This window comes from Exophiala aquamarina, assembly GCF_000709125.1.
Source record: "Exophiala aquamarina CBS 119918 chromosome Unknown aczIA-supercont1.3, whole genome shotgun sequence".
Taxonomy (NCBI): Eukaryota; Fungi; Ascomycota; class Eurotiomycetes; order Chaetothyriales; family Herpotrichiellaceae; genus Exophiala; species Exophiala aquamarina.
Window position 1 is genome coordinate 489,949 of NW_013550585.1, and position 13,829 is coordinate 503,777.

Sequence of the window (13,829 nt, forward strand, 5' to 3'; positions counted from 1 at the left end):
CGGCTGTGTTCGCAACTGACTGACAAATCGTCCAGATATGTACAGTTTTTGACTCTGGTGCGGACCGAAGGAGTTTGGGACAATAAGAACAATGACCAGTTGTCCTGGACCGATTTCGCAGATCAGGTAATGTATTACTGTATAGTGATCGGACCGCCGACGTCAAGGATGTTCAATCCTCACTCAACTGAAGGAGGGGCTCTTGAGGCGATATCCGACCTCCGATATCCGATGATGCGTTTCAATGCATTGTACTCTACCGTGTCGGCGCTAACACGTGATGGATGCGCTTTAGCATGGACCAGTTCGCCGTAGAAAATTACCTGCGGGGAAGTGCACTGTAGAAAAGTAAAAAAGATTTCTTCTCCAACAAAAAGCATGAAGATGGGCACCACTTCGGCGCGAAAGTCATAGCCCTTCTTGATCTTGACTATTCACAACAATGAGCACCTAGTAAAATTGATCTCAAAGATGTCGACATCACAGACTCCCCTTCGCTTCCACTCCCACAAATCCCTCACCTCCCGCCTGGTTCTCTCCACACTGTTGGGTCGTGCCATTCGAATTGACCAAATCCGTCCTGATTCTCCTATCAATCCTGGGCTTGCTCCCCATGAGATATCCTTTCTTCGCTTGCTCGAGACTGTAACCAATGGTTCTCATATCGAAATATCATATACCGGTACCGTATTACTGTACAGGCCGGGTCTAGTCACTGGCTCCGCGAGTGGCAGCGGAGCAACATCAGCTGGCGTGTTGCGCCACGAGATACCGGCAAATAATACCAGGGGGCTGAGCTACTTTCTGCTGCCTATCTGTTTATTGGCTCCATTCAGCAAATCCAAGTTCAATGTTCTATTTACAGGACCCGGTGTAATCACCAGTTCCACAGAAAGATGGGGAGACATGAGCGTGGACAGCGTGCGCACCGCCATCCTCCCCCTCTACGCCAGGTTTGGAATCGAGAGGGATATCGAACTAAGAATACTCAAACGATCAAATCCAGGCCAATGGGGTGTTGGCGGCGCTGGTGAGGTCCAGCTTACTTTTGGGCATCAAGTGCGACTTCCGAAGACGCTACATCAATTGAACGCAGGGCGAGTCAAGAGTATTCGGGGCGTTGCATACTCTACGGGCGTCTCGGGCAGCAATAATGCAAGAATGATCGAGGCTGCTCGTGGCGTTCTGAACCGATTTGCCAGCGATATCTACATCTTTTCCGACGTAAGCAGTGCCAGCTTGGTTCCTGCTCCCGAGAAGAATAACCCCAGTGCGAAGAAAAAAGTCGGCCTTGGGTTCGGCTTGTCCTTGGTTGCTGAAAGCTCCAGCGGAAGCTTGTATTCAGCTGACTCATCGAGTCCTCCCGAAGGCGGCCAGGCGCCAGAAGAAATCGGGAAAGCATGTGCACTAGAATTGTTGGAAAGTGTGGAAAGAGGAGGTTGTGTCAGCCTTGAGGCAGTTTCCACGGTAATTACCCTCATGGCCATGGGCTCCGAAGATGTGGGCAGAGTGCAACTTGGTCGAGATGTTCTGGCGAACGCGTCTACCGTCCAGCTCGCCAGGGATCTAAATGCATTTGGGACGGCGGGATGGGGAATCAGAGATTCTGATGGTGAGAAGGCTCAAGGGCAGTTGACTGTCAGTGTCGTTGGAAGAGGTGTCGGTAACGTTGGTCGTAAAGTTGGCTGAACAAATCATGGAACTCAGGTCAACATCACTACGGCGACAAAAGTGGACATTCGATTAGGTCGAAAGCCGCGCATGGCTTTCACCAAGCCAGTGGTTTGAGGCTCTGAACCGTTGCCCTGCTGGGATGCCTTCAACAGAGATGAGGCTCGCACAGCGCATCGAAGCGAGACACCGAGTGAAATCTCGGCCGTTGGTCGCCACTTATGCTCTTCCAGCATCGGCCGGCCGGCAAGTCGAGAGCCGAAGATGCAAGGATAAGTGTCCAATGACTGGCCATCACGACAACCTCATGTGTGGAGGAGGAAAGGGAAATGGCCAATGAGTATGTGACGAGGCTGCAAGCTGTGGTTGAAGCCGGATGCCCACGGAAGGCATCCAAGCCCCGGTGCACAGTCACCCCACCCATTGACTCGCCAAATGCGCGATGAGCACACGACCAGCCCACGCGACCAGCCCCAGATGTGACCACAAGCTGTGACCACAAGCTGTTTTATGAAGCCTCCACGCCAAAGAGTTGCTCATGCCATGCCTTAAACACTACAGAATATCTCGAGGAGACTATCATTCATATATCAGTCAAGACTTGTGGGCAAATACCTGTGCGGAAGTGTCGGAAGAATCGTGCGGGCAGCGGCTGAAGCCTTGCCCCACGTCTATATCCAAGTTTGGCCTAGCACGCGAATGGATTCTGAGCTACTGCATATCCGGACAACGCCCAGGTGCAACTTATGACGTCCAGGGCGATTCAGAATGACTCAATCGTATCCTTGTGGTATCCCTTAGCTTTTCTCTCTAAATATGCGGTGCGACTAAGCTCTCATCGCTTACCCGGAACTTGAATGACAAATTGCGTTGTTTCTTCTAGACTTCCCGGTGATGTGCGCCCTCCCGCTGGCTTACTCTGCGCCATTCGTTCGTGAGGTCCTGCATAACGCTGCTAATCAGGCAATTAAGTGGCTCATTGGCTCCGGGACTGCCATGATCTTGTTGTGCATTACTCATCCTGGACTGCGGACACAAAGTGGGAGAAATGGCTGGATGGCTGGCGGGGAGGCTTCTTCCTTCAACTTTGACGTTAATCCCTCGCTTGGGGACTGCTTCGCTTCTGTCTCCCTTACCAAAGCACCGCTCTTCTTTGCACTTTCGTATCTGTTAGAATACTGATAGTGAAACGATAGCACGACTACCTAGATTGGGAGGCTCTGAATTTTGACGGATCGCTAGGCGAGGAGCACAAGGCTGGGCAACTTCTCATGGGCGCAGGCGCATATCTCGAACCACTAGCCGTGGTCGTCCTACTCTTCGGCGGAGCATGGATCAATCGTGCCACCGACTTCCCTGTTTCTTCGACTAAACCGGAAGACGATGAGCCTCTCCTTGCCGCTCATGCCGTACACACTGAAGAAGACTTAAACCTCGCCGAGGCTCAACTCAACAAGTCCAAACGATCTTTATCTCCTTCACTGCTTCCCTCGCAGGAAACGAGATGGCACGAACGAGAGCTCCGGATTATGGGCTACAGGAAATTGGTTGAGACACCGAACACCGCAGTCTTTCGGAATCGTGCTCTTAGTCGACTCCTTCACAAGTTTCCATTCCTCGTTGAAGCTTGGTATTGGGCATTGATATACTGGGTAAGAGCTTGCACAAGGGCGAAACCGTGTATCACCGTCTAACGAATCCAGGTCTATCAACTTGGTCGGGCATTTACTGCCGTGACTATCGTTGAGGGCACCATCCACGTAGCCCGCCGCCACGCCCTCCAAGTTGTAGAGATCGAGAAGAGTTTGCACATATTTTGGGAAATTCCTATCCAGGAGTTCTTCATGGGCTATCCCCGCCTGATGACCTACATCAATTGGCTATACTCCTTCATTCATATTCCCGGCACCATCGCGTTTCTCGTCTGGCTATATTACTACACTATCACGAGCAATCGCCCCCTTCAGAGACGCCCAGACAGACTGCAAGAGAATAATCACCCAAATTTCCAAGCTGGGCCTGCATTATATGAAGCGCGGAGACGGACCATGGCCGTGTGCAATCTACTTGCATTCGTGGTCTTTACGCTTTGGCCGTGCATGCCACCAAGGCTCCTCAGTGATCCTGATTATAACGGTGCAGACGCCGAACAGGCCAAGAGCTATGGTTTCGTGGACACTGTGCATAGCAAAGAAGGGGCAAGCAGCGTCTGGACCCAGAATCGGTTCTGCAATCAATATGGTGAGTCTTCACGTGGGCAAACCTCGACCTGATCAAAATCATAAAGTGTGCGAGTGAATTCAAACCAGACTGACCAACCATCCATCAGCTGCAATGCCATCGCTCCATTTCGGCTACTCCTTGCTAGTCGGCCTGACCATAATGAGCATCCCGCTTGCGCCCGAACACCGTCGCAGCAGATCTGTCCATCTACCCATCTTCAACAATTCACACCCCGATCTCGCACCACAGATCCGGCTCCCCAGCTCGAGAAGACTGCTCTGCCTCGCACTCGGCTTTGCTTACCCATTTGCAATCCTCGTTGCGATCGTAAGTACGGCCAATCACTTTATTCTGGATGCAGTGGCGGGTGCTTTGGTCTGCGCCCTTGGGTGGAAGAGTAATGCTATCCTGCTCAACTTGCTAGTCCTAGAAGACTGGTTCCTCTGGATGGTCCGAATCCACAAACCCGTGCAGACATCATTGGAGGAAAGGGGGTTCTCGAAAGGCACTGCCGGCCCAGGTGTCAAGAAGGGCTGGAACCCGCAATACCCCGTTGGTAACAACAAATGAGCACGGCACGGCGATCCAAGCACCGAGGTTCGGCGCATGTGCTGGCTTGATGTTTCTGTTGATCCCGCGTGATGAGCACAGCATTGTTCTTGCAGGGATATGCACTTGTGACTAGCTGCAATACCTATACAGAATTGTCGTCACGAGCATTCTGCAGCGGCATTTTTGAAGATGGCGAAAACGCTTGCACGCGGTCTAGGGAGAACAAAGGACAATACCAGCTGCGTCTACGCCTCTACGACCGAATAATGTACAATCAACTGTGGTGATCGCGATATCTAGCATCTGTCTCTTCGCCCACTTATGGAAGGGAGGCGGTCGTCGAGTCTGGTCTGGAATTTGGTTTCGGCAGACTGCTGACCCTTATTTGGACTTGGGCATTCCAGTATTCACGGAGGTGCTCGGGAGTACCAATTCAGTGGCCCAAGCGACCGATAAAGAGAGTGGTGAGTTAATTAGTCCTTGTCTTTGAGAACGAATATGTAAATGATAATAATAACATGGAATGAGTAACGTGATACTTCTTTGGTCCTTCCAGTCTTCTCTGATTCCCATGTATCTAATCTCACATTGGTTGAGTGCAGCAAGGAATTAATCAATAAGTGGGCCAGGCAATGTCTAGAGACTTAGCCATGCCACTCTGCGAACGAGAAAGCGCAGAAAAATTGATTAGCCCCTCCCCGGTGTTTCTGCCGCCCCGTACTCTCAGAACGTAAATTGGGCCTCTTCACGCAGCCTCGCGCCGAACACCCACAGAACCAAGGGTGCAGGAAACCCAATGACGGCCGAGATCAGAGCCAACAAGCTATTTCCCCAACCATAACCCAGCGCTGCGTACAGATGAGGAGCAAACAGCGGGAATCCAAATGCGGTCAGACTGCGCACCAATTGAGATGCCGCCAACGCAGAGCTCGTATGGTCCGGGTATGAGTCAATGACATAAGCCTGCATGACCTGTCCCGTCATGCTGTTGCCGAGGGATAGCAGCAAGGCGCCGAGATCGACGACGACCCAGAAAGAACGCGTTTGTGCGGTCCATCCGTACAGCAGGAACCCTGTGACTGTGATGAGAGACCCGGGTACCATCAGAGGGAGATGAAGCTCTGGGGCGCCAGACCCTCGATGCCGCATCTTCAGCTTGTGGAAGACCAAGTCCATCGCCGGGCCGCCGAGCTGCGACCCGAGGATCTCACCGAGGCACATGGCGAGGTAGTGAAGCCCGGCCCTTGAAGTCGACTCTGCGTACCTCGCAGTCCACATGTCCGCATAGCTCGATATCACCAGGTATGTAATCCCATACGCGAAACCACACACGACGGCTTGGATCTGCACGATCGAGTGAAACATTAATAGGCGGAGCGGCCGGGAGAGACTTTTTCGCCACATCCAGCTGAGCGGCCGGTTCTCCAGCAGCTTCTCGACCGCCGCGTGGTAGCGCGCGTCCCCCGTGCTGCGGCGCAGACGACTCGCTTTCTGCTTGAGGATGGCATGGGCGTACGTCTCGTGGAAGATGAAGAAGGACAGCACCGTGGCGACCAACTGGAATATCGACGTCGACCAGAACATCCAGCGCCAGGTCGTCGACGAGGCGATAAAGCCTCCCAGGATGGGACCCACGGCGGCACCGAGCAGCGGTATGAGCTGATACAGACCCAGAGAGCGACCTCTCTCTTCGGGTCTCCACACATCGCCAAGGACACCCCCTCCGAGAGTGTATATCGCACTCGCGCCCAGCCCTGCAAGCAGGCGGGCAGCGATCAGGACGGATTTGCTGGTTGCGAATCCACAGACGAGGTTCCAGACCAGGAACCAGGTGTTGGTCGCGTGAAGCACGGGTTTGCGGCCGTATATCTCTGACAGTGGGCCGATGAGCAGCGGTCCGAAGGCGGTGGCAAGGAGATAGACGGACAAGGACATGACGGACGTGGTTGCATTCATGTCGAGCTCGACTGCGATTGTAGACAGTGCGGGAGCCATGATGGTCGAAACCATGATGCGATTGAAGCCTGTCACCGACAAAACGCCGGTTGCCACCCATTTTCGGATCGTCGGCCAGTCTTTAGGGTTGAGGTGATCGTGAGGCTCGTCGAAGGCGACGAGGAATGGGGCTGGGTCATCTGATTCTGCTCCGGGTGAGGGATCGCCTTGTGAAGGTCCTATATCTTTTTCAGACAGGCCGAGGTCGACGTTCCTGTTTCTAACTCTCTCCTCGGGCTGCGCTCTCCACATGTCCTCCTCCTTGTGGACCATCGGTGGTTGATACGGTATGGGAAGCTGGCGGCGAGAATAGAGGAATGATTTTGCCCTCTACCGTCCGGTGTATATGATTCAGCAGTTCGTAAATATAGACATGTATATATGTGGGCAGCACATTAATACTGTACGTCAAGTAGTAGAGAGATTCACGAAGTTTCCCTCGAGGCGCTCAGGGAGAGTTTTCATTTTATGTCTCAAAACTTCCGCAGACCAGTGTGCATAGACGCAGATCACACTGGTGTCGGATCCCGTTCTCAAGCGCAGGACTAGTAGCAGCTCGCTCGAGAGAACCATACGCACCCTTCAATAACAGAAGACTTCGTATCAGTCAAAACCTCTCTGGCCGCGCATCCCAATTTACATGTTCCACTACCGGGCTCCTGGCTGAAAAGTCTGAAGCTGGGTCCGTTGACCTTCATGCATGACCGACCTAGTGAAGAGACTGGTGATCTCCCAATGCGACTGTGGTGCCAGCTTCTGATTGGCACTGGCGTATATCCGTGCATTTTTGAACAGCTCCAGGGACTTACTAGCAGCTTGCAAAACTTTGAACCAGACCAATAAGAATAAGCGTGGAAAGACTGTAATCACCAAGTAGCCGTCTGATGTACATCGACACTATAAGTCCTATCTATCCTACAGTCTCGAGTGGACGGAGCAGAGAGTTCGTCAACGCCAAGCGCATCAAACTAGACGATGTTCTAAAGCAAACAATCGTGGAGCGGACTGCTTAATGGAATCCCGATCTATTTCTTTTGTCCTTGCATCCACTTCAAATGCTGACCATTTCCATGCAGCGCAATATCGGGCGTTATATACAATGAACCCGGATCTCAGATCAGAGATGTGGATCTGTTGGTCCAGATGTGTCGTCAAAATCGAAAGTTTTGCCTGCCCAGAGTTTAGGATGATGTGTCCAAGTCCCGAACAGGTTGAGGCCGGAGAGCACATTTTCAGGCGCAGAACGGCAGCTTGAGAACATCAGCCTGTGGCAGCAGCACGATCCGCTCGATGGGAAATTTTTGATGTGAACAAAGTGTCTGCTGCCAAGTCAATGACGCTCAGTCGTCATCCGAATCTGAGTCGTTCTCCTCATCTTTCTCCTTATTTTTCCTCGATTTCTTATCCGAATCCTTTTCCTTCAACGCCGCCCTCCAACGGTTATTGACTTCGTCTTTCTTTACATCTGGGAAGACAAGATCGAAGACATCATTATACCAGTCAACAGCGTGGCCCTGAATACCTTCTTTAATGTTCTAATCAACAGTGTCAGTAGTGGTCCAATCAATGTTACTTGGAGTCAAGAGGGTGATCTCACCTCTGGCAATTCGCACCAGTCTCCCCAGTTGTCCTTGGGGAATATGATCTTAGAACATCCAGCCCGTCGTGCTGCGACAGTCTTTTCTCTCAACCCACCTATCCTAAGAACTTTGCCAGTCACTGTCAGTTCGCCTGTCATGGCCAAAGCAGGATCAACTTTCTTATCCATTGCCAAACTCAATAACGAAGTTGCCATGGTAATGCCCGCCGAAGGCCCATCCTTTTGGACAGCGCCCTCAGGACAATGGAGATGGATCTTGGCATGATCGAAAAACCTGTTCTTCGGGAAACGAGTGGCAATGATCGATTTTGCAAAAGAGTAGGCAATTGCTGTTGATTCCTTCATAACGTTCTTTAGATTTCCCGTTTGCTGGAAACCAGGTCGGCTCTGGGCTGAAATGGCGGATTCAAGAATAGATTCGATATAGAGCGCAGCGCCTCCCATGCTCGTCCATGCAAGACCCATAGCAACACCTGGAGGCGTGGTCTCATAGAGACGATCAGCAGTGAAGATGGGGGGCCCGACATAATCTTTGAGGTTGTCTTTGGTAATGTTGACATGGACAGAGTCTGGAACCTTGAGGGCAACACGAGGCTCTTCGGTGGTTTCATTCTCGATGTTCTCTGGCGTGTCTTTGACGTCGGTTTCATCTTTCTTACTCTCCTCCAACGCGGCTTTGCCTTCATCAGTCAGCGCTTCTGACTCTGGAAGTGCGTCCTCGCCAAGGTCCTGAATGATCTTTAGTGCCGACTTGCGGTAAACCTTCTCTATCTGTTTCTTAAGATTGCGAACCCCAGACTCCCGGCAATACTTATTGATAAGTTCGTCAATGGCAGACTCGTCAAGCGTGACGTCGACATCTTTAAGACCAGATAGTTCCTTTGCTTGAGGGGCAAGGTATCGATCAGCAATGGCTTTCTTCTCGTTGGCGACATAGCCACTGAGTTCGATCAACTCCATACGATCGAGTAGAGGCCGAGGAATAGTATCAGTGAGATTGGCTGTGCAGACGAAAAGGACCTTGGACAAATCAACAGGCACATCCATGTAGTGGTCTAAGAAGCTGGAGTTCTGTTCTGGGTCGAGCAATTCCAGGAGTGCAGATGACGGGTCACCCTGGTGACCGCGGCCAATTTTATCGACCTCATCAATCAAAATGAGGGGGTTCTCGGTTTGGCATTTCTTTAATGCTTGAATGATGCGACCAGGTAGGGCTCCCACGTAAGTTCGACGATGTCCTTTGATTTCAGCCACATCTGTGAGCCCACCCACACTGAAGCGGTAGTACTGTCTGTTGAGAGCGCGAGCGATCGACTTGCCGATCGAGGTCTTACCCACGCCAGGCGGGCCAACAAAACATAGAATCTTGCCTTCAACTGTGCCGCGGAGTTTGCCGACGGCGATAAACTCGAGGATCCTGTCTTTGACGTCTTTCAACCCATAGTGATCCTCATCCAAAACAGTCATGGCATTCTTGATGCCAAAGTTCTCGGCACTTCTTTGGCCCCACGGAATCTGGGTGATCCAATCCAGGTAGTTCCTAGTAACATTAAATTCTGATGCAGCTGGCTCCAGGTGTGCCAGTTTATTGAGCTCCTCGTCGAAGACTTTCTTGACTGCTTCTGGCATGGCCAACTTCTGGCCTCGTTCCCTGAATTTCTCAACCAGTTTGTCCTTTCCATCAACTTCAATACCCAGCTCTCGACGGATACCCTTCATTTGTTCCATGAGCCAGTATTCACGTTGGCGCTTTTGTATCTTGCTTTCGACATCTTTGGAGATCTTGGTCTGAAGCTTGGCATTCATCAACTCCTTCTTAAGAACCACCAGGGCCTTGTGAAGGCGCTCCTCCACATTCATGGTCTGCAGAATATCCTGCAGTTCATCTATTTCTCCAACTGACACAGCTGCAGCAAAGTCTGCGAGCTTTGCAGGTTCTTCAATGACATTGCCGGCTGATTGCGAGACACTGAAGTCCGAGATCTGGTCACGAAATATTGTGTTAATAGTGGCAACCTCCTTGAAAACATTGACAATCTCGGAAGTTAGGGCACGAATCACATCACTTTTCCTGTCATGGGCGACCTCAGTCAGGTTCTCAACATTGACCAGCGAGACGGGATATTTGCGTAAGAATGCTGTTGGCTCGTAGACGGTGGCTTGAGGGGCGGTCTGTTCCTTTGCAGATTCCTCGAAACTTGCAACGACATCGCCCTTACCCTCGGTGCCATCAGGTTTGGGTTTTGGCTCATCTGCAGGTAGAATCTCAGCTACTGCCACTTTCCGCTGTTCGCCTGGGGTCGACGGAGGGAGCAGGCTTGACATCTTTATTCGTCGGTGGGGATACAGCACGGCGGTCAGACTATGCTCATCCCCATGGACAGGAAAAGCACTGGTTATTTGGGCGAAAACTCCCACGTCATGGACATCATCCGGTTTATCAATCACATCCTTGTCTGCGGCCTCGTCCTTGAAGAGAAAAGCTCCGACGTAGGGTTGACCTCTTTTCATCATTTCCTGGATCGCTGCAACCACATTAGAATCTCGAATGGTGATGGCCTTGTAGAAGCCAGGGAATAAAGGGCGTTTCGCGATAGGAATGGCCATGACCTGAGGGTAGGTTTCCGGAACCGTTGGCTTCGAGATTTGCGTGGTACGACGTCCACGCTTCGTTCCTTCGCTGCTCCCTGAACTCTGTCCTGATCCTGACGAACCATCACTGCCTGCGGCGGCCGGTTTTCCATCGCTGGAGGGTTGAGCTATAGGCTGTGGCTCTGAAGGGGATTTCTTGGACTCGGCACTGTCTTCAGTCCGAGGGGCTTCCTCTAACTCGTTCTCCACCTTCTTAGTCTTTGCATCTGGTTCTCCGGTTCTATTCGACGGATCATCTTCAGAAGGCTTATCTTTCCGGCGGACAGGGTGGGAAGAGAACTGTCGCATTTGTAATCCACTCAATTCGGAGGTCGTGGATAGGTAAGCGGGAGGCTGTCGAGGAGGCGCGGAGTTGAACAAGGCATGCCGCAGTAAGATCTGTCGTCTGCAGTCTCTACAGATGGTGCGCTGACCGTTTTGGAGGGCGGTTCTCCATGGCGAAAGTTGGCCTCGAAGCATATTCAAGCCAGGCGGAGGAATGAGGCGCCGGAGGGGTGGCCTGGCAAGACTCGGACAAGCTTAGTATAGGGTAATGAGGCTACGGTATCTTCGTTTGAGGTCAAGGTATCCAGCGAGAAGTGAAAGAAAGGACGATGAAGAAGGCTGAGGAAGCAGGCAGTATTTCGTGGCGTCAGTGGATGGAGCATCACCGATTTCCCGGCCGGACAAAATGATTGAGATCATCGAAGGCACGGTCCGAAAGGGGCAGGTACGGCGAGTTGAGTTGAGGTGGCAGGTGCGCCGTCGCCCCCCCGGTCGCGGTGGAATAGATTATCCGGAACTCCAGAACTTTCTCGGCTTTCTCTTTCGAAAAGTCAACGGCCTCTTTCTCCAGCAACAACTTCCCCATCTGTTCAGTCCCTTTGTTGTTGGCCTTTTACTTTTATCTTCAATGTGCATCTAATGCTATAAGCGTGGTGACCTGGTATCTTATCTTCAATGAGCGTGGCAGGCGCTGCCTGGGCTGGGACGGCTCCCGTTCCTCGCCGCTTGATAAGATCCGCCTTTCATTGCCCACAGCATTCAAATACTTTCACGCGCAAGGCTCAGACGAGGCCCTTCTCACATTCTTCGGTTGTCAAGCGACGCCTTACTAGCTGCGGGTCCACAACGAAGCCTATCTCCCGAAAACCTACTATATCTTCCACATTCTTCCGCACGCAGTCCCAAAGTCGACCGTTTTCAGCGACATCATCTCAACAAGCCACGAAAGACCCTTATGCTACCCTCGGAGTGGGAAAGAACGCATCGTCTTCCGAAATAAAAAAGGCTTACTATGCGCTGGCCAAAAAATATCATCCTGATACGAACAAAGACCCCTCTGCAAAGGAAAAGTTCACCGACGCTCAATCCGCCTATGAATTGTTGAACGACCCTCAAAAGAAGGCCACATATGATCAGTATGGCTCCGCTGCCTTTGATCAAGGAGCAGGCTTCGACCCCAATGCCGCGGGGGGAAACCCCTTTAGTGGTGCTGGTGGACCGTTTTCCGGGTTTGGTGGAGGTTTTGGCGCAGAGTTCAATTTCGAGGATCTTTTTGGAGCCTTCACGGGAGGTCGTGCCCGCGGCAGAAGAGGAGGGTTTCAGCAGGAAGAGGTTCTGCTGGGCGAGAATATAGAGGTGCAGACGAATATTTCGTTTATGGATGCCGCGAAAGGTGTGACCAAGAACATCACCATTACTCCACTGGTACAGTGCGGAACCTGCCACGGCAATGGTCTTAAGCAGGGAGCTTCAAGGCAGACATGCAAGAGCTGTGGGGGCACCGGGACTCGTGTCCATGTCATGCAGCAAGGATTCCAGATGCAGAGCACTTGCTCTGCCTGCTCAGGAAGCGGCCAGACAGTCCCGAGAGGATCCGAATGCAACACATGCTCTGGAAATGGTGTCGTGCGACAGCGTAAGACGATACCTATCGAAATACCCCCTGGAGTTGAAGATGCCATGAGGATGAGGGTCGTGGGTGAGGGTGACGCTGCACCTACCGGGCTGTCGCCAAATCCAAATGCTCGTTCACAAACCGGCGACCTATTTGTCTTCATCAGAGTCGCTCCGGATGCTCGATTCCGTCGCAACGGCGCCGATGTGCTCTACACGGCCACGTTGCCGTTGACGACCGCCCTTCTAGGTGGTGAAGTCCAAATACCTACACTTGATGGAGAGGTCAAGGTCAAGGTTGCTACCGGTACCGGAACAGGCGACAAGATTACTCTTCCTGGAATGGGTATGAAGCGACTCAGTGGAGGTGGTCGCAACTCTTCGGGGGATCTCCGGGTAGAGTTCAAAGTCAACATGCCGAAGTATTGGAGCGCCAATCAACGCACCATCATTGAATTGCTGGCCGATGAAATGGATGACAAAACCGCCAAGAGAATCATGAATATAACTCAATACAAGCAGTAAGTCAGGTTCACATCACAGGGCTAAACAGGCTAACGCACCTTGCAGGGAAGCGAAGGACAAGCCATCAAAACCATCCAACAAGGCAGAAGACCACAAGAATGAAGGATTCCTCAAATCCGCGTGGCATAAGCTCACCCATCAGCATGATAGCCTTGAGTCCGAAACCAGCGACAAGAATAAGGAACATAAACCTCAATCGAAAGATGACGAGGAGCCGAAGAAAGCCTCTGGATCAGGATAACCTCAGTGCTTATAATTCTGTTGACGTTACTTCATAGCGACGGGGGTCAAAAATGGCCACAGATTTGGTTCAAAGATAAGATGGTTCAGAGATCAATTCCGAGACGGTTCTATATCTGTTTCTTGGAGAGAGTGTGTATATTACATGCCTTTAGGATGGTTGTTTATCCTTGCAGCAATACCCTCCAGCTCAATGTATGATATTAGTGCCAGGAAAAGTTGAGGATAAGTGAGAGCAATACTATATTGGTACACCCCCGTGTGTCGTTTACTGAATGGCGTGCCATAAAACCCAGTGAGTAAAGAGATGCCTTTTAGGAGTGGTTCTTCGGAGTGTCATATAAATCCTAGATGCAAAATGGTAGGGTGCCTTTGACTCCATTCCAGGTTGTATATTTGACACAGATATATCTGCCAATTTCAGTGCCATCGTACTTCGCTCCTCTCGCGGACATGAGGTTGGCGAGTGCTGTACCAACGTGGATCACGGGGT

At 51.6% G+C, this 13,829-nt stretch overlaps 5 protein-coding genes across 5 annotated transcripts; 3 read left to right on the forward strand and 2 right to left on the reverse strand.

Moving 5' to 3' along the window:
• Positions 1-471: 471 nt before the first annotated feature.
• On the forward strand, positions 472-1,689 carry A1O9_03772 (18S rRNA biogenesis protein RCL1; the record flags this gene model as incomplete). Its single annotated transcript, XM_013406065.1, has 1 exon — positions 472-1,689. The coding sequence occupies one exon, from the start codon at positions 472-474 to the stop codon at positions 1,687-1,689; it is 1,218 nt and encodes a 405-aa protein (XP_013261519.1).
• Positions 1,690-2,942: 1,253 nt separating this feature from the next.
• Positions 2,943-4,464, forward strand: A1O9_03773 (uncharacterized protein; the record flags this gene model as incomplete). Its single annotated transcript, XM_013406066.1, has 3 exons — positions 2,943-3,323; positions 3,375-3,912; positions 4,001-4,464. The coding sequence occupies 3 exons, from the start codon at positions 2,943-2,945 to the stop codon at positions 4,462-4,464; spliced, it is 1,383 nt and encodes a 460-aa protein (XP_013261520.1).
• A 705-nt stretch (positions 4,465-5,169) lies between these two features.
• On the reverse strand, positions 5,170-6,714 carry A1O9_03774 (uncharacterized protein; the record flags this gene model as incomplete). The annotated part of the gene is made up of 1 exon (XM_013406067.1): positions 5,170-6,714. One exon carries the CDS (start codon positions 6,712-6,714, stop codon positions 5,170-5,172), a length of 1,545 nt encoding a protein of 514 aa, XP_013261521.1.
• A 1,067-nt stretch (positions 6,715-7,781) lies between these two features.
• Positions 7,782-11,152, reverse strand: A1O9_03775 (lon protease like, mitochondrial; the record flags this gene model as incomplete). The annotated part of the gene is made up of 2 exons (XM_013406068.1): positions 7,782-7,976; positions 8,039-11,152. 2 exons carry the CDS (start codon positions 11,150-11,152, stop codon positions 7,782-7,784), a joined length of 3,309 nt encoding a protein of 1,102 aa, XP_013261522.1.
• A 480-nt stretch (positions 11,153-11,632) lies between these two features.
• Positions 11,633-13,337, forward strand: A1O9_03776 (uncharacterized protein; the record flags this gene model as incomplete). Its single annotated transcript, XM_013406069.1, has 2 exons — positions 11,633-13,092; positions 13,142-13,337. 2 exons carry the CDS (start codon positions 11,633-11,635, stop codon positions 13,335-13,337), a joined length of 1,656 nt encoding a protein of 551 aa, XP_013261523.1.
• Positions 13,338-13,829: the final 492 nt, after the last annotated feature.